General features: G+C 44.6%; 2 protein-coding genes across 2 annotated transcripts; both read left to right on the plus strand.

Annotated features, from left to right (window-relative positions):
- Positions 1–323: 323 nt before the first annotated feature.
- mrpl39 (mitochondrial ribosomal protein L39) lies at positions 324–7,505 on the plus strand. Its single transcript, XM_070855540.1, has 10 exons — positions 324–482; positions 1,164–1,370; positions 1,583–1,722; positions 2,001–2,100; positions 2,231–2,298; positions 2,888–3,000; positions 3,262–3,327; positions 3,425–3,578; positions 4,436–4,483; positions 7,342–7,505. Exons 1-10 carry the CDS (start codon positions 446–448, stop codon positions 7,405–7,407), a joined length of 999 nt encoding a protein of 332 aa, XP_070711641.1. The 5' UTR covers positions 324–445; the 3' UTR covers positions 7,408–7,505.
- A 2,748-nt stretch (positions 7,506–10,253) lies between these two features.
- jam2a (junctional adhesion molecule 2a) lies at positions 10,254–21,940 on the plus strand. Its single transcript, XM_070855579.1, is given in 11 exon segments — positions 10,254–10,539; positions 10,541–10,634; positions 14,949–15,014; positions 15,205–15,315; positions 16,143–16,292; positions 16,395–16,573; positions 16,827–16,929; positions 17,382–17,489; positions 17,622–17,637; positions 20,875–20,908; positions 21,095–21,940. Coding segments are annotated over 11 exon segments (963 nt in total). The 5' UTR covers positions 10,254–10,476; the 3' UTR covers positions 21,134–21,940.
- The last annotated feature ends 4,257 nt before the right edge of the window (positions 21,941–26,197 follow it).

Here is a 26,197-nt window from a genome sequence, read left to right on the forward strand (position 1 = left end):
ATTCTAAAATAAATTGAAAGGAAACGCCATGAATATCAAAACTTTTAATACAAGTGCCTATAGGAATATCAAAGAAGCATTACACTGAGATAAATCATGTTGGTAGGGGCTGTCTTCTTGATGAAAATCATGCAGATATGACTTGATTTCTTTCTGTCTACAGATGGTAACAATTATTGCGGGGTTTCCTTTTTATAAGCCTCATTGAAATGACTCCCAACAGCGACACCTGCTGTCACAAAGCGGAACATCTCTTCATCCTCCAGGTAACACGGACCTTTCCAGCCACGGACTCGAGTTCCTACCCGGACCTAAATATTCGTTGCACACGGAAAAGGCATGGCGTCCTTCAACCAGAGGAATAAGTGATAGACGTTCACCAGTTTACCCTTCTGTATTTATTGCAGGCATTTTTTTTAATGTAGTTGTAGAAATATTGTTCACAATGGCGACCAGGACCGCGTGTCAAGTCCTCCAGCGCCGTGAGTAACCGTTAGCTTGCCTTAGCTTTAGCTTAGCATGTGAGCTAGCTTGGTTGAAATGGAAGTTTACAGTTGAGTCTGGATAAATTAACGTTTTCACAACAGACATTTTGCCTCTTTATTCCCAGCTTTGAATTAAAGCTAACTAATTTGTTTGTTCGGCAAAGTAGAAAGCTGAGTTAGCATGTAACAAATCGTTTTTTTTGTCGTCAAATGTCGTAAAGTTTGCGGTAATTTGGGTTAGTAAATTGGCTCAGATTGATTTAAGGTGTTCTTTAGTCATTATTTATTGTTCAAGTCTGCAGTCACGAGTATGACCTTTTTATTAAGACATCGGGACCCTATTCATATATATTTGGGGTTCAAAGTGACAGATTTGTACAAAAAGCTGTTTGTTTTCCTACTGAAAAGCTCAGATTGTAATTAAAAGTGTCAGACAACTTTATGGAAAGGATCCCTACAGAGACAGATGTGTAAGATCCTTTTAGTTTAACCACAGACAGCAATTTTACCTCTCACACGTCCTCGATCGACTAGTGTGTTTGTGTTATTATGCAGCTTTGGTGTCTGATATGTTCAGAGAGGTTAAATTGCTCTTTTTGTCAATGGAGTCTGGTTGTTTTGAACAGAGCGATATAACAGCTGATTCTGGTTCATCTCCATCCTCTGCTGCTTCCACAGGCTTTGCGTCTGCCGCAGCGGCCGTGCGCCCGCCAGCCGCCGAGGTCCACAGCCAGCGCAATGCCATCTTCTCCAGAGAGCAGGCCAGGCAGAGAGCTCTGCACCCCCGCGTCGAGAAGATCGAGGTGTCCATGCAGGGCCCGGGGCTGGATGGTACACTCCTCATGATGAACAAAGGGATGTCCACTCCACTGAGCTGTGCCCGACGTGAGTGATTCCCACGCCGGTATAACGGAAAACAACTTGGAATGTTTAATCTTTAAAGTCAGGTCAGCTTTTCCTGTAAAACACAGTCCACAATCTGTGAGAATCTAAACACCTCAGCTTCATTTGGATGCATTAATAATGCATCGCTACATGTTTCACTATAAATAGATGCTTGTTCTGCACTCAGATGAGCTGCTCTGTGTTTCCCTCAGACCTGACGGAGCATCACGTGAACAACTCGGTGTTGGCCCTGGTGGACGGGGAGCCGTGGTCTCTCCACCAGCCCCTCACCCACTCCTGCTCTCTCACTCTGCTCACATTTAAAGACAGTGACCCAACACTGGTCAACCAGGTACTTCAACAACAGAAAAACATTTTATTTAACTTATTCAGATTGGGTTTTACCACACAAGCCCAACAAATACACTGTTCATACTGGTGACACAACATATTATGATCATCTTTAAAGACTCTATACTTCAGCTACCTCAGAGCTTCCAAAATGCATCTTTTACATCTTTACTTATCTACGTTTTTGGGATCATTGTGACTTGTGGCTTCAGGGAAATCAATAAGTGACGATCTGAAAAGAGTTTGGGGCGTTCACCGTGTCCTCTTGCTTCCCCTCAGACCTATTGGCGCTCCTGTGCTGCCTTGCTTGGCCAGGTGCTGGACACGGCGTTCAAGGACGACTTCACCGTGGAGCTGCTCAGCACACCAGAGGTGCCAGGTAGGTGCAGGTGTTTGGGCTGATTAAACACAACTCCTGGAAGGTCATTTCAGTAGTTTCAGTTTTTTAAAAATGTAGTTGGACTCTGAGAGGTTGCTCATTAGTTTCCTTTTCATTTGTTTCCACACAGTCACCTCAGGGGCCTTCTGCTGTGATGTGGTGCTGGACCCTCAGCTGGACTCATGGACTCCCTCTGAGGTGTGTGTGTGTTGGACGTTTTCCATCCCTGACGACAGTAAAATATAAAGTTTTTCCCAAAGCTGGTGCATGAGCTTCGTTTTAAGATGAAAACATATTTGAAACACGAGTTAAGTCCATATGTCACTGGATCTCTCTGGTAGAAAGTTTTAAGATGAACCAATAGAGGTCAGCAAAACCTGCCGATTTTCAGCTGACATTCAGTTTCTTTTTGAAATGATATACTTATTATAATTACAGTTCAATGCTGAGTCTCTCACAAACCACAGAGGCTAAATCAGATTTTACGCTGGCAAAAAAATCAAGACTTCAGTCATCATTTGGCCTACACGCTGTCCTTTGGGGTTTGGGTCAGAGATGGCTGTTTAAAGTATTCCCCCTAAATTGTAGTTTCTATTTAAATGTGTGTTTGTGTGTGAGAAAGAGAAACAGCTGGAGATGTGTTGAAGTGAGGCCTTTATTTGTCAGCAGCACTTGCAGGGGAGGAGTGACTCGTGCTTCGTGTCAGATCACAGAACTCCTGTATCTCTGCCTGTACCCGCTCCTCTGTGGGTGATTTTTAAACCAGCGCGGCTGTTTTTCTCCCCAGGAGTCGTTGCGGTCTCTGACCCGAGGGGCTCAGCAGCTGATCCACCAAGACCTAGCCTGGGAGCCCCTGGAGGTGGCGCCCTCTGTGGCGCTGGAGGTCTTCTCACACAGCAGGTGGACTGAGGACCGATTTGTTATTTGTTAATAACAGTGTGCTATTATTTTATTATTATCATTATTATTATTATTAATATTATATGGCAAAATGAGTAGAGAGTTGAAACTATGATCAGCATTCATATGCATTCTATTTTCTGCCATGTTATTTATTTCAAGTTATGGCAGGCAGAAGAAAATGAACCATGACACCCTCCCCAGTACACTCCTAAACACATGGTGGCTGCTGTTGTTGAGCTTTCTCTCTGTCTCTTGCAGGTGGAAGCAGGAGGAGGTGGAACAGAAAGCAGCACTAAATCCCAAAGGCACAGTGATGCTCCACAGGTGACTTTTCATCCACACATTTGGGTTCAAACCGTTTCACATGATGTTTTTCTAAAGAGTTCCTCCTAATCATTTACCTTTTGTCTGTTTGCTGCAGATGTGGTGATCATGTGCTGCTGAGCGGGGGCCCCCTGGTGGCCAGGACAGGCCTGTGCTCCCAGTACGAGGTGACGGCCCTCCACAGCCTGGGACGGGGCCCCTGGGGCCTCCAGCGGCGAGCTCAGGGCCTGTCCCTGCCTCTGCAGCTGCAGGTAGGGGAGTACGGAGACACAACTGCACTTACATACACTGAAGACACCCAGAAACTGAAACTACATTTATTCTAACCCCCTTAAAGATATGATTCTGTGGATTCAGTTGTGAGTTTTATAGACAGGGACCTGTAGAAAACACTTAATTTTAACCGTTATGTTTAGGAAGTTTTGGAATGTGCTTAAATTCTAATATCCTAACATAACATAGTCTGGTGGTCCATCTCCAGTCACTCATTTAAACCAACAATCTGTCAGTAACTGAAATGAAACAATCCCGTCGCCATATTTGTTTGTCGTCTCCTGGCGCCTCAAACCAGACGAGGAGCTAGATCGACTGACACGAGGACCAAAATGAAAAGGGGCCGTTTTCTGCTCTACATCTGGTATAAACCAGGCGTCATGAGGGCGACCATTAGCGTGTGTCCTCTGATTCAAGTACCTGTACCTGCATTCAAGCATTAACTAATCATGATCAAAGTTTAAATGAACAGATGTTTAAAAAAAAAAAAAGCATACATTTCTATGAGTATAAAGGAATTCTGTAAACTTTATTTTTACAGTTTCATTTATAGGAACAGGTTAGATTTGATTATAAAGGCTTTAAGAGTCTGGACATGTTTGATTTAGGTACCGTGAAAGTGCTTGAATGTTCTTAAACAGCTGAGGGAAACAGTGGGTTCCTTTTGAGACCATTAATAAAACCAGCGTTGTCATGGAACACATCATATGTGACATTTATTCTTCTGTTATCAGTATCAAAGCTCGTTCTGTATATTAGCACAGGAAATGCTCAGTAAAAGTGGTTTATCAGCGTCTACATGTGCCTGCTGGTCACGTTGTCCTCCTCTCTGCAGGCTCATCATACAGTCTGGAGGAAACTCAGGCAGCGGGCGGAGAAACTGGTAAGAACAAAAAAAGAAATCTGTGTTTTCTACCTCACAACTCGTCCAACAGCAGCGACATCAAAGCTGGCGCTCTGGGGCAAACTCGGGGAAGGAGGGCCGCTAGCGTTTCAGGGCAGTGGTCCGGTGTCGCTGTGCTGGATACCGGTCCAAGTCACCGCCTGGTCCGCAGCGGGCCAGCTCGCTCCCTGGCTGCAGCCACCACCTCACATTTCACAAAGCAGCCAGAGGACAGGATTTAACGCGCCTATTTTTATTGCTTTGCATTCATATTTTGGCAAAATCAGAGAGGAGACTGACTGGCTGCGGTGTGCAGGAGGAAGCAGGTCTCATCCTCCTCACGAAGGACACGCTGCTGTTTTCTAAACACAGCATCAAAGACGCAGACACTAACTCGAGATCCAAGGAAGAAGTATTTTTAAATCTCTCCAGGTTCAAGGCTTTTGTTCTAGAAGTTGTACATCATGACACTCTCAGATTGATGCACGCTTGAATCCGCTCTGTCTGAGCATAAGCAAGTTTGACTCGAGCACTAAAGGAGACGCATAAATTCCAATTCAAACTAGGCTACGAGTTAATTTTGGATGGAGCCATCTAGGCGAAACACATCTTGCTGCAGCCTTTCTGGCATTCACTGTGCATCACTGATTGCGTAATGAAAAAAAAAAAAAAGGATGTACTCATTAATAGACACACTTGATTTGGCAACTGATGACTGTGCTCTGTGGCCTACATTTTATTTTCACAGAGATTCGGCTATTCAGGGAATCGAAATAGCACTTTATTAAAGACAAAAGTGCGGGCGTCAGAGCTGGACCGACATTAAAAGTGGACGATATTTGGATCACGTCTTTTTGGAGTTTTTACAAGCGCAGGATTAGCATGCAGAGCTGCCGCAGACGCTGCAGGACATCAGGTTTATGGTCTTAGAGGACACTGTTCCATATTATCAGCTGACGCACTAATGTTTGCTGTGTCGTGTGTGCGTATGATGTGTACAGAGGGCAGCCGTCCTGTCCTTTTGTCCCATGTGTTCACAGAGAAGAGCTGTAAAGTGAAACAGGCCCAGGACCCCTCTGAAGGACGTCTGAATCAGTATAGCAGTCACGCCTGATGCATGATGCACACAGATCATTTAAGACCACACAGACGCTTTCATTTGTTACATAAAACCACAAGACGCTGGTCCGTCTTGTCAAGCTCAGTGTTTGCAGATAAAAAGATGTTTGATGTCCCTCAACGTTTAAAGAGATCTCAAGTTACATTAGCGAAGAGCTGCGAGGACCGGGCAGAAAACAGTGGAGAAAGATTCATATGCAGGCTGTCTTTTCACTTCTAAAGCCAGCCTTAGCAAACTGAATCTATTCTTAAAGGATATGTCTGACATTTTTTTTAAACCTGGGCCCTTTGTCAGAAACGACTGGTGGATACAGAAAGCTTTGGAGTAGATCCAGTAGATCTCCTCAGGCAGCAGCTGAGAACCTTGGCTAACGGGCTACAATGGCTGTACGGAGTCCTTGGCGGCATTTGCAGTCGATCGAAGTACATCCACTAAAAGCGCTTGTTTTTGCCACTGACAGGCTCCGATTGTTACTCTGAGTGTCTGACTACATTATAGAAAGCTTCCCTCCTGAGACAGACCTGTAAGATCCTTTTTGACTTTCCAGAATAGCCGCCATATGGCTTGGTTCAGAGCCACCAGACTCCATTGACAAAAACATGAATTTTACAGGGGAGTTGCTGGTCGAGTTTGTTCTGTGTTATTTGTGACTTTGGTGTTTTAAAGGGTTAGTTCGGATCTGACACAATATTTGTGTAACACCATAATGCATCAGATGAAGAATTAAGTAGAATGTGAGGTAAAATGACTGCTTTTGTCAGTGGAGTCTGGTGGGTGTGAGTAGGGCAATATGTCGACTGTTTCTGGTTAGAGAAACAGGGTCTTACAGGTCTTTCTGTAATGTTGTCAGACACTTTGACTAAAAATCAGAGCCTGTCAGCAGCAAAAACAACTTTTATAGGACGCACAGCCACTGTAGCTGCCAGCCAAACCCATCTACTGGACCAGTTCCCAAAGTTTTTGTACCTGCCAGTCATTTCAAACCCACAGCATATAAAAATAGGGCTCAGGTTTTTAAAAAAAAAAAGCATTTTTAGTTGTGCCCCCTGGACTTGGAGTCATTTACAAGATAAGCTCTGGTGTTAGAACATATTCCAACACCACGATCCAAAAATGTTCAGTAACGCTTAAGATTACAGCCCACAAATGACAAGTCGGCGGCACCATTAGTACGGAATATGTGCACTTTCATTTGTGAGAAATCTAACTGTTAAAAATCTTCAACTCTGTCTTTCACGCGATTCAGGACTTATTTTATTGTGCTAAAAGTCAAGACAAGCCTAATTTTGGTCTTATTTCCACTGGTTTGAAAGCGATATTGATTAACCTTCATGCTTTTAAGGCCGTGCCGTTGTACTCTGTCATGTTGTAGTTGAAAGGTTTGCGCTACTCGGTCCCTCCTCTGTACTCGCCACCGCACAGAACTCAGCAGAAACGGGTCTATAAAAGCGGCGAGGCGTGGGCGGCAGCGTTTTGTGAGCCGGCTGCAGGCAGTAGGGAAGCATGTCCCCCGTCTGCCTCCAGCTGGCGCTCGAAACACGGCCGCCCACGCCACAAACAGATGCCCCCACACCCCTCTGATATCTCTGTAGAAACGTCCTTTTAAAGGCTCTTTCTCCAGCCATTATTCTTCCACCAAAGACAGAAAATAGGTCAGACATAACAAGAAAAAGAATGTAACAACAATTATAAGAATTCAGAAGAAGTCATGTGGGATTTTTTTTGTTTTTTCACACAGGTCGAAGTCAAAGAAGCGACTCCACCCGCTCCTCCTGACTCAACTCCACCTCCGACCAGCCAGTAACGACCGCCGCGTAACCTTCCACAGACACATACACTCTTTGACATGCATCTAACTGTATTATTTGTTCAATAAATGTGTACAAAACATGCAACAAATCATTTCCACTCCCACTCGTCATTACGAAACCTGAAGGAAATACAAACACAAACACCCCTGGGGGGTGGGGTTGGTGATTAGGTTTATAACTGTTCAGCTGACTGTGGGCGTGAATGAGTGAGAGAGAAGAGTGAAAATGGACGCGTGTGTGTGTGTCAGCAGTTTGCTTAACAACAAAAGCAGACTGTGTGTGTGTGTGTGTGTGTGTGTGTGTGTGTGTGTGTGTGTTGGCTGAAGGTCAGGCAGCAGTGCAGCTGTTGTGTCTGTCACTCGTCAAACAGGTGGCTCTCAATCCTCAGAGTGTGTTCGGAGTCAAGTGTGAGCAAGCCGGAGGATTCGAGCCATGAGGCACTTTTTTCCCAGGATTCCAGGCGTTTTGACACATTAGACACAACACTCGCCCCTTTTCCTCGTCCAAAAAAAAAAAAAAGATCCCTGCCACTGTACCACACTGTATTGTAGTTTGGTACCACTTCCCATAAGGCACCTTTTTACAGAAGCTTCACTTAAACACACCAAAGTTACACATCAGTGTAAAATGACAACTTTTATTGTGGCACAGTTGCTCCTCATTTTAATTGAAAAGAGCCGAGTAGAGCAGACACAATCAATCATTAATAGTCCGTCGACAAAAACTAAATCTGAAGTTTTGCCCAGAGCTGGATGAGAAGACGCTTCTCTCGTATTAATGCGCAGAGAGCAAGGAAGCAAGTGTGCCAATTTCCCAAAATGTCGAACTGCTCCTTTAACATCTTTTATGACTCATTAGTCACTGATAAACATTTAAAAAGGAAAGTGTTTTTTAGAGCCCCCGTGCTGCCCAGCAGTAACAGTACAGGTGGTTACAGACAGCTGCTAATGTTTAATGACCACCGGCAGCATAAAGAAAGTCGAGCAGCCCCCCCCCACAGACTTTTCACCCATGTCCCCTCCCCCAGTTTGACATTGGAGCCTCAGCTACAGGAGACAACAAGAGAAGGTGGCATAAAAGCCCCTTTAAGTCCACAGTGTTGTTAAAATCCTGCTTCTCAATGACGCAAACTGCCCCCCCTCCCTTGAGTTTAATCACAGTCCAGCTGTATCAGTCACCATCAATAGACGGCTGAAGACTGAGCGAAACCTCGGGCCTGAAAGGTTGGCCAACGTGCAGCTGTTGCTCCCACTCAAGCATCCTACCACCCCCCCCGTTCATCCCCACACCAACACACACTGACAACGTGCGAGACACACCCAGGGACATATGCCCTGCACTAAGAGCCAGTCACACCAGCAGCTCCGATTGAGATGTTTGAATCTGTGCCCTAAATTCCTCGCTGCTTTGGAGATATTAAGGAACGCCCGGCGTGCTGCTCAAACATGATTAAATTTGAATAGCTACTAAAACACTTTGGAATAATGCATTCCTAGAAATGAATTTATAATGTGCTCCCCTTCTCCAGTTTATGCTAAAGAGCTTGTGCATACGAGGTCAACAGTGAGTGTGTGTCCCCCCCTCAGAGGTTTGCAAAGCTTGGAGAAGAGCTCAGTCAATAGTGATTCACGTGGGAATCATCGATCTGTGGGACTGCAACAGTTAGTGGAGCTTCTTATTAACAAAGCTGACTGATCATCAGCCGTCTCTCGTTTCTAATGCGGCGCAAGTGTTTCCCAAAAGCATCACAAACTCCATGACTGCAGCCTGTCTTCACAAGTATTGCTAATCCCGTTTATCTTCCACCTCTAATTAACGGCCCACATACACCCACATCCCTCCCATTCAAAACTCCCATTTAAAAATACCCACATTTTTGCTTCTCCAGAGCTGACGGTGAAATAATAATAATAATATTCAATCAAAGAACACCACACAGTCAATATCGGAGGAGCTTCTCCCCCTCTGAGGTGACAAAGACACACTTCTTTGCAGACTGATGACAGTATTCATTGTATCTAGAAGGCAGACGAGACACTAAATATTACATTTCACTTTTTGGCCTTGTGTCTTCATCCTGTGAGCCTTTCATTCTTTTGGGCCGCACCTCTCAGAGATATCACTTAGAGCACAGCATCTTGATCCAAAGCAAACATATCCATATCCCTTTCTCCCCTCCTTAAAATCAGAGCAGTCCGAATCCTCCTACCTAGAAAATGAAGCTGAACTTTAAGTACCGTGAACTTTTTTGAAAGGTTGCCAGCTTGTGAGAAATGTCTTTTCTTGTGTTTACATAGTCTCCTGGTGTTAACAAACGGGTTTTGGTCCAGATTTTCACCCTTTGCTTTTACAAAGTAAGTGTTCATGTGCTGCATATATCAGACAAAGGGACTTTTCACAACCTGGCAACCTCCCATAAGTTAGTAGATTATTTATTAACCATGAATAAAACCTTTAGCTACAAGTGTAAGCGAGGGATGCTTTAACAACCATAACATGTTAAAATGAACTGTTAACTTGTGGATCAGTCAGTGGAGGGAACACTGAAAGTAAACTCCTCCAGTGATAATAATAAAACAAGCAAAGCTGTGGGGGTCACCCCGGGCTGAGGTATGATGGGTGCCACACCTCGCTGCCATACCCAGTTGCCTCCCGTCATGTGGCCAGTTGGTAGTGCAGTGCGCGTCTTGGACACGGCGCTGCGCTCTCGGCGCTCCGCCGCTCTGCTCGTCTGAATAAGCTCACCCCCTCCCTCCCTCCCTCCCTCCCTCCGTCCCTCCCTCCATCTCCACCTCCACCTCCACCAGCGCCCACACCGCACAACAAGAAGAGAGCGGACCTTCGCCCGCGTCTGTGATTGGAAGCGAGGCACGCCGTCCACAGCCACACTCCTCCGCCCGGACAGCGGCCGCCTCTCACCGATCCCTCCCCGGAGGTGCGTCCCGCTCATCCCGCCGCCTCGCCGCTCCGTTCCGTTCCGCTCCGCGCCGGGTCGGTCCGCTCCGCTTCGCTCTGCTCCGCTCGCTTCCCCCCTGGAAAACAGTTTATTCCCTGGAAGCTGGATGAATTATTGGAGAGTTGTGAACAAGTGCGATAAGAAAGCTGAGGCTCGGGATCTGCCGCCTCGCTGCGTCCAGGGAAGACAAGACTCCGCCACAGTTGTGGATGATAATGGAGGGGACGTCCGTGTATCTTCCTATTGTTATTTTACTGATGCAATGTAAGTGACAAATGGAAACTATTCATTGACTTGTTTCTGTGTGTGTGTGTGTGTGTTCCCCTACTTCTCTCCACCAGATTAACTGATCTTGTTACTTTTTCTGTCTAATATTTCCTCTTTACAGTAGCTGTCCATGGATGTGCTGGGATCTGTACGCTGCAAAACAAGTCATTTAATATAGTTTTCTTGGCTTAAGATCTTTTTTTGTGTGGCAGATTTATTTATTTAATTTAATTTAGTGACTTTATTAAATTACACTTTAAAGAGTTTACTTGAACTCACTGGTTCTAAAAAGATAAATTCATCACAAATGTAAAAGTAGATGTTTTTTTGTTGGTGTGCTTACTTTAAGTGTTATTCTGCAGCCCCCCCCACTTTACTTTAAAGCCCCCTCCCCCTGTGAGAGTGGTCTGTGGTGTTGCTGCAGCCAGGTTAGGTCCCTCCAAGTTGGCCCTAAAGTTGCACATGGCGTGGTGCCATCTAAGGGTGTGGGCGGCATGGCGGTGGCGGGTGGGCACCGTTTTGGCAGGAGAGGTGGCGTATCCGTGCGTGAGGTCAGCGGTTGGATAACCACCAGAAACTTCAAACTGTTTTTTCCTTGTGACGAGGTGTTTTCATAGCTGGGATGTTACCAGGACGCTGAGGGTGTTTGGAACAGAACAAGCATGGAAGAACATGTGAAAACCTGCTTCTTTAAACTGCAAAAACAAAATTAACTTTCCATGATAAGTCTGCATGAAACCTGTCTGACATGCAGCAACAGAAAAAGCAGAAGAAGAGCTGTCAGGACTCCAGGGGAGCAGGAGCAGTTGGAGATGGATGTGATGAGACAGTGAGAGTGAGTGACGCATATTTTACCCAGTGTTGTCCACATTTTGCCACCTGTCAGGCCACCGGGTCACGAGTTCACAGAGGTGTGTGTGTGTCCGGCCCTGCTGTGGACAACCTGACAGAAATCACTCATCATCTGGCACGCAGATAGATGTCAACAGTTTAACAGAGCAGCAGCAGGTCTGCCACAGCTCGACTGAACGCCTGCAGAGTGTATTGTTTAAAAAAAAAAAAGAAGGAAATGTTTTGGGTGTGTCTCTCCAAGAGACCCAGCTTCCCCTATTTCAGCCTCTCACACACATTCACACCGTGTCTGACTGAGACAGCTGTTGCTCACAGGGTTAGTCATACAGAGAGGCTTTGTTCAAATAGAGAACACACACACACACACACACACACACAGAGTCCTCACCCTGTGCTTCCCTGTACCCCCACAGCCTTGAATCGTGTGTGCCGTCCACGTCCACGCTATCTTTATCACACAGCCAGACAGGATATGTCCTATGGGTCCGTCTCCCTTCCACTTTCATTTGTTCCCTGTTAATTTGAATAAGTGCCTTAATTATTACTGCGCCATGCTTTTGACCTCGGCACAGCTCTGGCAGCACCCACCCCAGTCTCTGTAACACTCTGTACGGACCACGTAATGAGAGGAAAGCTGCGTGCCAAGGAGCGAGCGTGCCATCTTTCTATTTTTGCTCAGGCAAGAGGGTGGCTGTCCCCTCTGTGAGTGTAAGCTGCCGCAGTGTTTGGTTGATATTAATGCCATGCACAAGGTGTGTGTGAGTGTGTGTGTGTGTGTGTGTCTCAGTCTGTGTTGATGCCTTCGTCAGGATATTTCTGTGCTTCAGAGCCACAACAGGCTCTTAGCAGAAGCGCTTCAGACACCATAGTGGTCATATCTGATGCCATTGGGGGGGCATCAGAGACCTGATGCTGTGAATCACATGAAAAACTTTTTAAAAGTCTATAGAAGCGATTTTCTGAAACCCATTTCAGTTTCTGGTTAATGCTCATTAAAACTTCTCTTTTTGGTGTTGCAAATGTACTCAATCTAACACTTTACGCCTTGACTGAACAATGTTGCTGTCGACGTCAGGCTAACTGAGAATGAAGGGTTTGGTGAAGTTTGAAATGAGTCTGTACAGATCTGCTGAGATGTTTATGTGCATCTTTGGAGAACCATTATTCCTGCCTTGGACTAAACACCTTGTAGAGTTGTATTGTACATTCGGGCACCTCATGCATTTTAATTTGGTGCTAGGAGATTTTTTCATAGATTTACTTGGCAAGTCATCTAGACGACTGAGCAACAGCACAGCCACAGCACTGAGGTGACACGCCTGCATGCTGGCAGACGTTTGTCTCTAAACGTGGATAACACTTCTTGTTGACCTCTTGGACAACGAGGCTTTTATTTAAAGCTACACCATGGTATCATTACCCACCATGCAGTTGTGAAACGATCTGAACGGGCCATGTGTTCATTGTCTGCCTCGACGCCTTTGCAGCTAATTGAGGCCATTGAAGCTGACAGTGTTGGTAGTACAATGAAGCACGACATGGTGGCAGCGGGACCTCACATGCCGAGCTTCTTTGGCCTTTTTTTGACGTGTGTGTGTGTGTGTGTGTGTGTGTGTGTGTGTGTCAGTCAGTTCAGCAGTAAAGAGCAGGCGTGTTGTCAGCCCTGCTACACTTCTTTCCTCTCAAAGAGACACCCTTCAAGGTGGCGGCCGGCTTGGTCTCACACTATGTGACAAGAGCTTCTCCCATTCACAGTCCTACTGTCTGAGAGGATCTCCCTCGCCTTCAATCCCACTCTCTCTTTTATTCATGCTTCTGCGGGTCTCTGCCCCCCCCTTCCACCTCCACTCTCCTCCACTCCACTTCATTTGTATTCTATTCTTAGGGCCGCTCATCTCTCCTTTGTCGTTCTTCCTCGTCCTTTTTTTAATCTCATATCTCCCTCCCTCGTCTTGTTCATCCTTTAGTGAGACAATGCTCCTCAGAGGGTGTCGAGGTACGCGAGCCAAGGCTACGATGATAATCCTGTTACACTGCCGCAAGTCAACACATGGCAAAGCGAGGCGAAGACGGGGCGTCTGGAGGGAGAGCGTGCAGTTTTAATTCACTTAGCTCCGAGTTTGACCAAGTGAGGCTGGTGTAAACTGAGCCAAATTCAGGAAAAGCTTTTAAAAAACTTGCGTTCTGCTGCATTTGGCAGATGACATTATTATTGTATAGGCTGTTGTTTATTTAAAAGCTAACTTAGAAATAGCTGTTGTGGAAATTAGAGTGAGTCAGACCTTTTTGGATGTGCATGCAAACCGCCTGGTCTTTTTGTACGGCCCAACATGGCCGCCTTCCTGTTTTATTCTACACTTCCTGCCCTTTGTCTCTCTGGCCCTCCATTCCTCCACGTCAGCCCTTGTTTCACAGGAGCAAACCTCCATGAAGCATAGTAATCCAGTAACAATGGGCCTGCACAGGAATTAACTGACAAACAGGAAAGTGGACAACTGATAGTAATTTCAGTATACGTGCTTGTAAATTTAGAGTTGTGAGATTGTAATCTGTATGTCATGCCTTTTGCAGAAACAATGGCAGGAAAAGTAAGTGTGTGTGTGTGTGTGTGTGTGTGAGGGTGTGTTTCATGGGCTGAGTTAAGTTAGGCTTTCTTCTCTCAAGAGCATGTGAGGGTGACGTCTTTATTACGCCAAATTAGAAGTTTCTCCAAAGTTTCTCCAAAGTCTTTAATGTTCAGAGCGTGGACCCCAGAGGCCCATTCAACATTCATTATGTAATTTCAAAAATGCATGGCCTTAAGTGTAAAAATCTTTCCATTTTCTTCATTTGCAGACATTTTTTTAGGCTGTGGTGCAGAGTGCTTACCGTCCTTGCAGTCTGCATGTTTCTCCCTCATGTGACCTTCACCCACATTTTACCTGAAATCAACAACAGGACAACAGACAATAATCCGCCCCGTAAACCAATCAGCGCACAGGAAAAGCAGCTCCTGCTTCCTCTTCCTGTTTGGATGTGTTGGTATCAGTGTCACACAGGCGAGGGGGGGGTGGGTGGGTGTGTGGCATGGGAAACCATCATGGACAGCCCTCGTCTTGCTAATGCCCCCCATACATCAGGTTAATCTGTGAGATGCCCGTTGACCTTGTCCTAACCTGCGTTTAAATGAACATACGGCGGACTGCTCCTTAACCTTGCAGGATTAAAGCGGAGGGGGGAGTAATCCTGCCCTTACCTCAGATCTCCTGGAGGAGGGCGGCTGAGTTTGCCTCAGACGGCAGAGCAAGAGAGACCAAAGACGGCCATTAAGCATTCTCCTCTCGCAGTTGGCGGGCAATGTGGAGCACTTTACCCAATTCACCTTGCCCCCTAATGGATGACAAGCGATATTGCGTTCCGATCCTCTCTCACCCCTCTTTTTTTTTTGTAATCTCCCCTCCTATTCTCCACCACCTCCAGGTACCCCCTCCGTTCCCGTCACCGTGTCGACCAACAGACACAAGGTGGAGGTGCGCGAGTTCTCAGGTGAGGCAGAAAAAAGCAGCTCATCTCACATTCGAGTCACTTCTACCCTGAGGAGTGGCTGCCTCTATCAGATTGCCTCTGACAGAATAAACCATGAGGCTATAAATAGACCATGCAGTTAAAAATGCCACTGATTGAAGGCTTTGCCGCTCGGCCATAAATATCTCATTGGTCACGTTCCTGCTTTCAGATGCGGTGCTGTCCTGCATGTTCCGCACAGAGAAAGACCAGAACCCACGCATCGAGTGGAAGAAGAAAGGGAAAGGTGTCTCCTTCGTGTACTTTGATGGACACTTCAGAGGTGAGAAAGCGGCCTGTTGCTCTTTATCCCCTGGATGACAAACAAGGCATTTGTTTTAATCAGCTTGCAGTACCAGCTGGAAGGGGTTTGCCACACAGGCGGAGGAAGAAAAAAAAAAAAAACACCACTCAGATACAGAGTAATGATGGATGAACTGCAAAAGACATTTTAGCACAGTCTTTGTGTCAATGGTGTCAAGGCATAAAATCTTAACCTGTCTCTTATCCTTGCTCTCTCTCCTTTGTGGTTGAGGATGTGGATTTAATGGGTGAAATAAATAATAAATCATACAGTAGTGTTGCCCCGGTCAGTCTCTTTTATGGACGGCGCAGTTAGCCTGACAAGTTTCTCAAATATGTCAAGGCTTTGAAATGCTGTGACCCATAGTCTCCCATTCATTGGCCACTTACTTTAAAAGGTGGCATGAAAAGAGAGTTAATGCTTTCACAGTGGCAGCTGATTTCTTCGAAAGAGCTGCTGGCAGCACAGATCTGGTATATTCCTGAATGGCTGTTTGAGTCCACTGGCTGGATTATCCACTGTAAGGGGGCCTGCAGGCTCCAGGTTTGAGGGTCCCTAGGGTGCGGGGCAGTTGCCCACAACCCCCAGTTGGATAATTCAGCTGCTTACATCATCATCTTTTAGCTTGATATACCAAACAGGTGCTTATTTACACATCCAGCAGTTTCAGATCAACATCAACATTCATTAGGAGCTCTGGCCTTGTGACAAATATGATATATGACTCCAACATGGCGGCTTTAGCCTGCAGCCAGGGGAGACATTTCCTCCTCCAGATCCTCCTGACCCCCTGTCCTTTCTTTCAGGTCCCTTTGAGGGCCGGGCGACCATCGACGGAGCCACGGTGACACTGCAAGGGGTGACCCAGGGGGACGCCGGGGAGTACCGCTGCGAGATCAGTGCTGCTCTCGACTCGGTCAAACTGGGCGAGACAAACGTCACGCTCAAAGTCCTGGGTACGACTGAAAGAGACTCCATGATGAAGAAAAAGAACGTTTGACTTGTTTTTCCAGGTTTCGCTTATGTTTCTTTAATTCTTGCCTTGTGCTGACCTCCAGTTCCCCCACACACCCCGTCCTGTGAAATCCCCAGCGGAGCAGTGACGGGCTCAGTCGTGCAGCTGCGCTGTAGGGACCAGCAGGGCATCCCGCCCGCCACATACTCCTGGTTCAAGGACAACCAGCCGTTCAGCCACTCCAACCGCACCCATCTAATCAACTCACACACAGGGATACTGGTGAGTGTGTGTGTGCTGACGAGGAAAACAAGGAAAGATGTGTGTGTATCAGGCAGTAGTTTACACTGTCTCCTCGCAGTATCACATCTTCATGAAGGAAGCATGTGGAGTTTTGTTGAAAGTGCTCTTTGGTTTGATAAGAGGTAGCGTCTTGCTCAAGGCCACTTCAGCAGAGATTGAAAGCACACTCTTTCTGACATCATAAAAGTTTTCTTTGACACCCCTTCCTCTCCCCCACCTATTTATCCTGTAGGAATTTAAAGCTGTAGCCAAAGAGGACAGCGGCCGATACAGCTGCTTGGCTTCGAACGGAGTGGGACTGCCCAAGATGTGCGAGGGCAAGCACATGACGATAGGTGTGTGTCTTTTCTGTGTGTGTGTGTTTCCCCTCCACTCTTTATCCTGCCTCTTCCCCCACACCTTTCAGCCCTGGACAAAATCAGGGAGGCAGTGGAGAGGAAAAGCCTGCCTTTAAAATCTGAAACACTTTTACAAACCAACTTAGAATGTGAAGGGCTACTGCAGCCACTTTGGTAAACATTCCATGTTTTGGAAAGGTCTTCAGCTTGTTAATGAATTATATAATCTACTCAAGGTTAATGCAAGCAACCATTTTATGTACTAGATAAATTATAGGACATATTATTGGAGTACAGGAGAAGGCGTTAGATACAGTTGCACTGAAATGTAGCCTTCCTGTTCATGCAGATTTCTGGAGACGCCCATTTTTTGTGACTTACTGCTCCAATAAAGCAAATATATGTACTGAGAACAGACCATAACTCAAGTCTTCCTTCCCGTGCCTTAGAGGACGTCAACGTCTCGGCGGTGGTGGCAGCGGTGGTGGTGGTCTGCCTGGTCATCGTGATCTGTGGATGTGGAGGATTCCTCTTGCACCGCAACGGTTTCTTCAGCCGTGAGTTTGTCCCTTCAGTTTGTCTGCCTGCTTGTTTGAACGTGAACATTTTTAATTCTCTCCAAAACACAAAAAAAACAAAAAGGTGACATTCACTCTGTTTTCTCTTGCACGGCCCTCCTCCTCCATCAGCAGGACACAGAGGAAGGTAAGAGCTCTGTGATTGCATTACCATTGATGTGAACAAACGCAGGCTAATACCCTACACACTGAAGATCGGGGGAGGAAGGGGGGGACGCTTGTCGTTGCACTTAGACTGCGCGTCTGTGTGCTGAGTCAGGGCTGTATAGAGTGACAGCTGTGGCTCTGTGTGTGTTTCTGAGCCACAGCAGCGCCTGTGTTTCTACTCATCTCGTGATTGGCGCCAACAGATGTAAAAACCATGGGAATAAGGTGTTTTTTTTTAAATCGATTGCCTGTCCCACGCACATGTACACGTGTTGAAATTCCGTCAAAACGTAGCAAGACAGATGATCTAAAAATGCCGACAATTAACGGAGGAGAAATAATCGGCACGACATGATTATGGAATAATTACCGGCTGTTAATCAGCAAGGAGCAAAATATTGGCAGTAGAAAAAATCGCAAGCAATTAAACTGATTGGATGGGTAATTTGAAACGGATTATTTAGATATTGAGGAGATCTGAAGAATGAGAGTGTGGCATAACAGAGGGCTGTTAGTGCTGTGCCCTTACACACAATACCAGGCCCTGTCCTGCGAACACACCAGAGTGGGCGTGAGGACGTTTTGATGCTTGACTGGCTGTTGTGCCAGAAACCACAGAGACATAAATGCATGTCCTCATGCGAATGGCCCTAACTCGCTTGCTTGACTTTATGTTATTTGATTACTGGCTTGTTACTGTGCAGAGCTTGATGGAGAGTCATTGTGGAGCTCTCCTTGAAGCTGATGCGAAAGCTCTTTGTCTATGTTAAAGTCTGATGTTTATTCCACTGAGCTAACTGGAGCTGTCAGTGTCAACTTCCTATTTATAGAACAGGCTTCTTCACAAAGACTCAAAGACAATGTGACATGATTTTCAATGCACCAATAGTAGGAACAAGTTAACAGAGTAGGAATGCAGATTTAGGATTTGGTAGCTCTGCCTTTCAGAGAAAAATGGTTGATGTTAAACACTGACCAGGGTCCAGTTTTGGATTCACTTTAAGACTGAGGGTTGCTGTGAAAAAGAATTTCTGTTGCTAAGATTTAAGACTCTAAAAGCTAAAACAAGACTTGCGTTGTCCGTGGATGATGATAGCTCACAAGTGTTGTGTAATTTACTGTCATTAGAAGATCTTGTAATAAATGGTTATCAATTGTGCCACAAAAGAGCAAAAGTAATGTAAATATAGATACTATAACAAAATGATGTTGACATTATGTTATGTCAAAGAAAACACAGGTGGAACTGTTTTTATAGGAATTATGCTTTGATAAATAAATAGATAGATAATAAATACGTGGCCTAAGGTGGAGCCTTGGGGAACACCCAACACAAAATGTCCACTTACCGATGAATACCCACTCAAGGACACAGCTGTAATACAAACCTGAAAGGGATGCAGGAGAAAAGAGACACGTAGGAGTTAGACATTATGTATTGGGGTGTTGGATTGCTGCATGTGATTGGCTCACCACTTGACCTGCTCACTTCAGTATTTCGTTCAGCTCTGCTGCATCATGATTGGTTGCATGTCTGTAGAGCATTGCTGCTAAAATATGAAATGTTAAATGATTCATAAAGGCATGCTTGAAAATAAGTTCAAGTAAGAGCTCTGTATGTGTGATGTTGGGTTTGTAATTTCACACTGTGCTTGAAAATATAACTTTTTGGCTGAAATGCTAGTTCTGTACATTAGATTTGTTCCTGTAATTTCTTTGTTGAAAGTTTGTATAAGTTGAGTTTCACAACAAGTTCTTAGAACTAAGGTTACAGCGATAAACTTGTATTTCCAAGCACACATACAAAAGTCAATTTTGGAGCACACCTTGGTGAATGATTTAATATTCCATACTAATGACATGATAAAAGCATGGTGTGCAGTGTCAGTCCAAAATTACCCCCCTCTTGTTGACCCTTTTTTCAAGCCAACAAACTGACCCCTACAGGTCATTTTGGATCTCCCAGTGTCACGGTGCAGCCCACATCAGCAGCCAAACCCTGCACAGAACCGAGGACACGTGAGTGTGACCCTTGGGCCAACAGAAAGATACAGAAGCAATGAAGTCGTAACAATTTGAAAATCGTAAACGAGTTTAAAATACGCCTGGGCCGCTGTCTCATTAAGGAACCAGCAGCAAATCCCTGCATCCGGCTAAGAAACAGTTTGATATATAACTCCCCCGCAAACCGCAAGTTGTCAGATTTTACTTTTAAAACTATACACTCGTATATAATGAGGAAAAATCAAATGAAGTGAAAATATACAGAGCCCACTGGTCCTCCTTCGCCTTTGTCTGCCCGAGTCTTCATCTGATGAGGCTAATTAGTTCACCACCATGTAAGCTCAGTTTCCACGGCACAATTTCCTAATACCAGTGTTTCAAATCCAATAAACAGAGAAGCCAGAGCAGCAGACTACACCAGATTAAAGTCCACCAACACCAGACAGCAATGTTTTAACCTAATACAGCTGACAGCACCGTCAGGCAGAAAAGGCCAACTGAAGAAAGTAAATACACTCGTCTGTTTTAACGTCCTTCTTTGACATGTCCACGGGGACATTTCAAGGCAAAAGTGTCTTGCTCACATTCAACTGGTGAAATTTGGACACCAAACTTAAAAACTTAAGCATCACACTACTGATGAAGAGCGAACGAGCGTGGATGGGATCAGTCAGAGCTCAACAGACAAAATAGTGTTGGATTTGACAAACCTGAAAAAATAACAGAAGTAGAAATAAGTGCATGAAAAGTTAGCTTAGCATAAAGACTTGAAACAGGGGGAAACTGCTAGCCCACTTCTGTCCAAATGTAAAAATAATAAAATAAAAAACTTGCTTACTTACCCCTCATTTGATTATTTGTCTGGATACAGCGACTACTTCCTCTTCTCAGTCTGCTGGTTGCCACTTCTTTAGATGCACCTCACTAAACCTTCATGAGGGCTGGATTTCTTGCAGGATGATTAAATCAGACTGCATCAGGTTTTGCCTAATAAACTGAGCGTCCAGCACAGGAAGCACAGTTTCCTCACACACTCCTGTGAGGTCAGAGCCAGACTCTCCTTTTTACCCAATGGGAGGTTTTCTGTGTATGATGTGCATTATTTATGTGGGGCAAGATATGACTGAGGATACAGCTGTCCGCCTCCAGTGTCTTCTCCTCTCTGTGACTGTGTCAGACTGTCCCATGTGCTCACTGTGTCTTTGTGTTTCAGGTCCAATGTCAACTACATCCCTCCGCCCCAAGAAGTAAGGGTTTTCTTTTTGTATTTTCTTCCTCCCTGCATCCCCCCTCTCTCCCCCAAGTGCTGACCTAAGCACGAGCCGCTCACACTCATCTAATGAATGTTGCTGTGTTCTTAATTGAAATCATGACACCGCCACGGGGAGCCATAACTCATCACTTATTGATACTTGTTTCTCTGTGTCCCTCAGCCCCAGGATTTCAAACACACCCAGTCATTCATGCTCTGAGAAGCCGGCCTTCCTTTGAGAATACACCTCCCTCATCGTGATAAGGTGCCAACACTGGATTCTCTGATTTTCTTTTCTCTCTGGACTCTGAACGAGCTCTCGGTCTTCCAGTACACACACGCTCATTTCCACCTCCTCCCTCCGCCGCTCCTTTCCGGTTGGGTTATGACAAGCAAACTCGCCAAGGCTTCTCCTCCCTCTCTTGCTTTGCTGTGTGGGTCGCCTCTGTCATGTCTGCTCTTATGGGATTAAGTACAGCTCTGTGGCGCTCTGCTCCCCCCTGGTGGTCAGATGCTGAAATTCCAATGGATCTTCTCTGAATGATCCAGGGACTGGTGAGGCTCTCTACTGATGTTTCCTCCTCTCTGCAGGCCAATCGTTTTAACTACCTTTGTTTTGGTTTACCAAAGACTGACCGTTTGATTTGAAGGGATCTGTCTGCTTTAATAAGGTTGAGTCATCACAAGGAGGCTCTCCTTGAAGCCATAGGTAAAGCGTTGTTGTCACTCTGCTGTAACGTAAATGCAGTTTACCTCAGCATCCGCCAGGGTTTCATCTTGTGGCCACAAAAGATCCTTACGATCTGAGTGAGAACGCTCCAGCCAACCCCATTCCATCCTAATGTGCCTGCATGTTCTTTTTATAAGTATCTATATATATGTACCTTGTGCCTTTTTAAGTTGTCTGTCATATTTATCTATGATCACAGTTTTTTGTAAAGAACTTGCCTTACTTTTTTCTGTCTTTATATTTTTGTGCCACTGTTTTTAGACCGTGTGTGAATGGGTTGTTCAGAGTTTTATGTGAATGGTGTCTCAATAAAATACATTTTATATTTAAAGCCCCCCAGTGTCATTCTCAACAACAACAACATGTTCTGCACCTGGAAAAAAAGAGGGAACTCAGATCATCACTGTGCTTTTATTGCTTTCTTATATATTTCAGATCTGCAGCAAGAATCTAATGGCATTGTCATGGCGATAAGATAACTTTGAAGGTTTTGCAGCGATCTGACGATGTGCAGGGCTGTGTTTCCACTGAACGCCTGAAATACACACACATACATCATGTTGTGCAGTTTGTGTGTTAACTCTCCAGTTTTATTACAGCTGAACAACTTGCCTTAACATTTACAAGCGGCAGCGAAGACGGCTGGTCGAGGGAGATCCTAAACAGCTCCACATTCGCCTCCTCAGAAGCCACGCGAAGGCATGTGAGTCCACTCTTTAGGTCCTGTGGAAATGAGAAACAAACACTGCGTGAAAACAAGCTCCTTTTCTGAAGGTCAGAGGAAGTGGAAATGTAGCAGATCTGTAGACACGTGAACACGTGAATGAGAAAAGTTTAATACTACTTACATATCATTTATTGTAGGGTTTGGATTTCCAACTCCATTATTAGTAGTTTGTATGTTAAATGATTAAAAAAGGGTTAAAGCTCTATGTCTTCATACATTTGATCATTGGTTTTAATCTGCACATTTTTATCTTTTTATCTGCTTATTTATTTGTCTGTATTCATGGTGGTGGTCACTTTTACTCACTTTTACTCCTTAACTGCTGTAACACAAGGAGCTCCATTATACCTCCTATAATAAATGTGAAGGCAGTAAAATCCAGAGTGGAAAGTAAAGAGATGACATAGAGATCTAATAAATGAAAAGACAAACCAGTGGAAAAGAGAAAAGGAGTGGAGGAACAGAGATAAATAGTTCCTCCTACAGGACACAAGAGGGCGCTGTGTCCTCACAGATGCAAAACACGTGAAGCCAAACTTTGAGTAGTTGAAATAAGTAGAAAGGCGCGAGACAAATACAGAACATTGACCATTTACCATTTAACTCCCTGAAAATAATGTATTAGATGTTTCTGTGAATGATTAACACCCGTAGTTTCTAGATCTACAGAGCTGCTGCTAAACGTTCCTGCTGTTTACGTCACTGCCGCTGCGACGGTGCTCGGCTTGAGGAAGTGACGTCACAACAGGTGAGGTTAAACCTGAGCGGATCGTTGAGCGTTTTTCTGTTTGAGAAAGATGTTTGGAGGACGAAAGGAAAAGCGGAGAAGGACTCGAGGAAAACACCACGAAGACACCGAGTTGTCTTTGTTTAAAGAGGTCAGTCTGAGGCTGAGTGGACACACGAACACCAACACACACACACACACACACACACACACACACAGCACACAGCTAGCTAACGAGCTAACGCTAGCTAACCATGCTAACACGTGGCTGCCACATTTGACTGCTTTTTGAGGCGGATAAAGAAACCAGCCAGCGGCCAAGTTCACCAGAATGATGACTAAATGTAGCTCATTATGAGAAGGAACATGTTTTATATTTCACACTGTTACTATCAGAGGAAATCAGCAGCACCTGTGGATCAGCTTCACTACAGTGACAAACATGAGGAAAGAAAAGCCCAGCAACAGACATTAAACACTAAACTCACTATTAATTCTAGTTTGTAACTCGGTGGATGATGTTTATTGAAATAACCAAGCTGCTTGCTGTTACACAGCAGCAGTGTTTCTAGTTTTGGCTGGATTTTTACCACCTTTAGGATCAGAAATAGATCATTCAGTGTTTCCTTAAGCACATTTTCATTGAAATGAGTTAGTGAAGTTTAACAGCAAGTTTGAAAATGTATCTCAACAGTGTAAATGTAAAGGGAATGAAATGAGAGAAAAGTCATCAGTGCAAATATCCACTTTTTTTTATTTCATCCATCAAATGTGTGCAGCCTTGTTCAACATGAAGGTGATCCAGCTGTAACTTCTGATCACTTATTGATTCATTGGTTTTCCTTTCATGCTTCAGGTGGGCTGGTGTTCACTGCTGAGGAGCCGAGGAGGATTCTTCAGGTTCGTCCACATCCTCATAACTTCTTATTCATCAGCATCATTGTACTATTTGATATATTGTAAATTATTGTTAATAATAGCTTACATTTATATAGCACCTTTCAAAAAAAAAAAAAAAAAAAAATTCCACAACCTGAATAACATCTTTCACCTTCAAAATGTTGTGCTTTTTTTTTTTAGATGAGTTTATGACCTGATAACATATTTCACTTTAATAGTATTGTGCTTTATTTTTTTGTCCCCAAAATAAAGTTGGTTTATAGCCTGTGTTCTGATGTGGCTTGCTTATATATATATATATGAGAGAGAGAGAGAGAGAGAGAGAGAGAGAGAGAGAGAGAGAGAGAGAGAGAGAGAGAGAGAGAGAGAGAGAGAGAGAGAGAGAGAGAGAGAGAGAGAGAGAGAGAGAGAGAGAGAGAGAGAGAGAGAGAGAGAGAGAGAGAGAGAGAGAGAGAGACTTTTCAGCAGAGTAGTTAAGCAAATGCAAAAAAAAAAAATAATCACTCAAAATATAAAAGACACAGGAAACAAGATTTCAACAAAACCAGTTTTTATTTAAGACACAGTGAAGATGCTTTGCTCACTGGACATCCAGCAGGAACATGGAGGCAGATCCTGTCAGACAGAGGAAGACAAGTTTTAAAAAACAAAATTGTTCTTCATTTTAAATAAAGTTTGACATGATGACATCCTGTGTTGTTATTTACTGATACTTTAGATTCTACCTTTACAAACAAGCATCAAGAGAGACAACATGTGAGGAGAAAATAAAAGCTCACATTTCAGGTCTAAACACATTCATCTGATGTTGGAGGTAAAGTTGAGTGTTCTTACCAAAAGCTGTTCCTGTCACAGGTTCTTCAGTCCAGACAGGAACCACCACCTGCAACAGAAGACATTTTCACAATAAAACTACAGCTCTTTACTCAAGTAAAAAGGAAATGACATTATAGGTTAAGTTCACCTGCAAACAGACTAAATGTGATAAAGTTTGTGATTCCTCACTTCAAAGCTGCTGGTTAAACTTTGTGGTTCGGCTCCTGAAGAACATCCTGTTATAAACAACCACATGCTAATGCTAAATGCTACATGCTAACACTAGCCAGCATGGTAGCCACTGATTAGCCACATGGTGGAAGTGATCAGTGATTATTGATCCTGTAGTCCAGTCATTAGCAGCAAACTCACTGCAGACACTAAAGAAACTGAACTTTAACTAACATTACACTAAGTCTGAGCTTTAACTCTCCTGCTGCAGCAGCTGATTAACAGCAAACAGCTGCAAAGATCAACGAGGCCTGATGAGGAACTTCTGTTGGTTCTAGTGCAAACAGAGAACATTAGAACCATCAGTGTTTATTACAACAGTAATCTGGTACTTTTGTTCCTAAACAGGTTCACCAGCCACAATGAAACCACCAATAGATCCAAAAATCACAGAGTAAGACTGCTGTGCTGTTATTAGCATATACAGATCTATATTAGCATAAATCCTCCTCAGACAGCAGTGAAATGTATCAGCCGTCCACATTAGCATGTTAGCTAGCATTAGCATGTTAGCTAGCATTAGCTAATTAGCTTGCTACTGAACACAGATTTGTTTGCCTTTGTTCAGCCATTGATCCTCAGACTGACCTCAGTAACCAAAGACAACTCCTCGTCTCCTTGGTGTTTTCCTCTTCTCTCCCTCCAAAGACTTCATGAAGCAGTAGCAAACCGTCCGGTTCTTCGTACCTGAAGGAGAAAAGCCGTCTGGCACCTGGAGCTGTGAACCTTCAGCCTTTATAGAGATGGACACACCGTGCGGCCAATCACAAGCGAGGACAGAGTTGGATCGTACCATTATGTGGAAGTACTAATGGAGACCCTCTGAAGACAGCTAGTAGTGGTACAGTCCAGGTACGGAGCCGCAGGACTTAAACGCAGGCGCGTTGGGGAAGAGTGAACACTTGAGTTTTAGGAGCCGTCAGAGCTGAATCTTTGTAAAGAGCCGGACTTCCTGTCACGAGCGTCCTGACTTCATTTGCTGTAGGATGACTGTTTCTGTCCAGTTGGGGAGGATTTAATCATGGTCTGATGAGTTTCTTTCTTCATCTTTATATTCTTTAAACAAATAAAGGCGTGAAATATTTCATTTTGTGTGTAATGAATCTATATAGTATATGAGTTTCACTTTTTGAATTGAATTACAGAAATGAAT

This window comes from Pempheris klunzingeri, chromosome 24 (genome assembly GCF_042242105.1).
Source record: "Pempheris klunzingeri isolate RE-2024b chromosome 24, fPemKlu1.hap1, whole genome shotgun sequence".
NCBI lineage: Eukaryota > Metazoa > Chordata > Actinopteri > Acropomatiformes > Pempheridae > Pempheris > Pempheris klunzingeri.

What these genes read in the sequence shown, in the direction of transcription:
- mrpl39 (XM_070855540.1), top strand. Translation starts at nt 446, where the DNA reads ATGGCGACCAGGACCGCGTGTCAAGTCCTCCAGCGCC. An exon ending in ACCCAACACTGGTCAACCAG is followed by an intron (nt 1,723 to 2,000) that starts GTACTTCAACAA and finishes GCTTCCCCTCAG; the next exon opens with ACCTATTGGCGCTCCTGTGC. An exon ending in GGCACAGTGATGCTCCACAG is followed by an intron (nt 3,328 to 3,424) that starts GTGACTTTTCAT and finishes TGTTTGCTGCAG; the next exon opens with ATGTGGTGATCATGTGCTGC.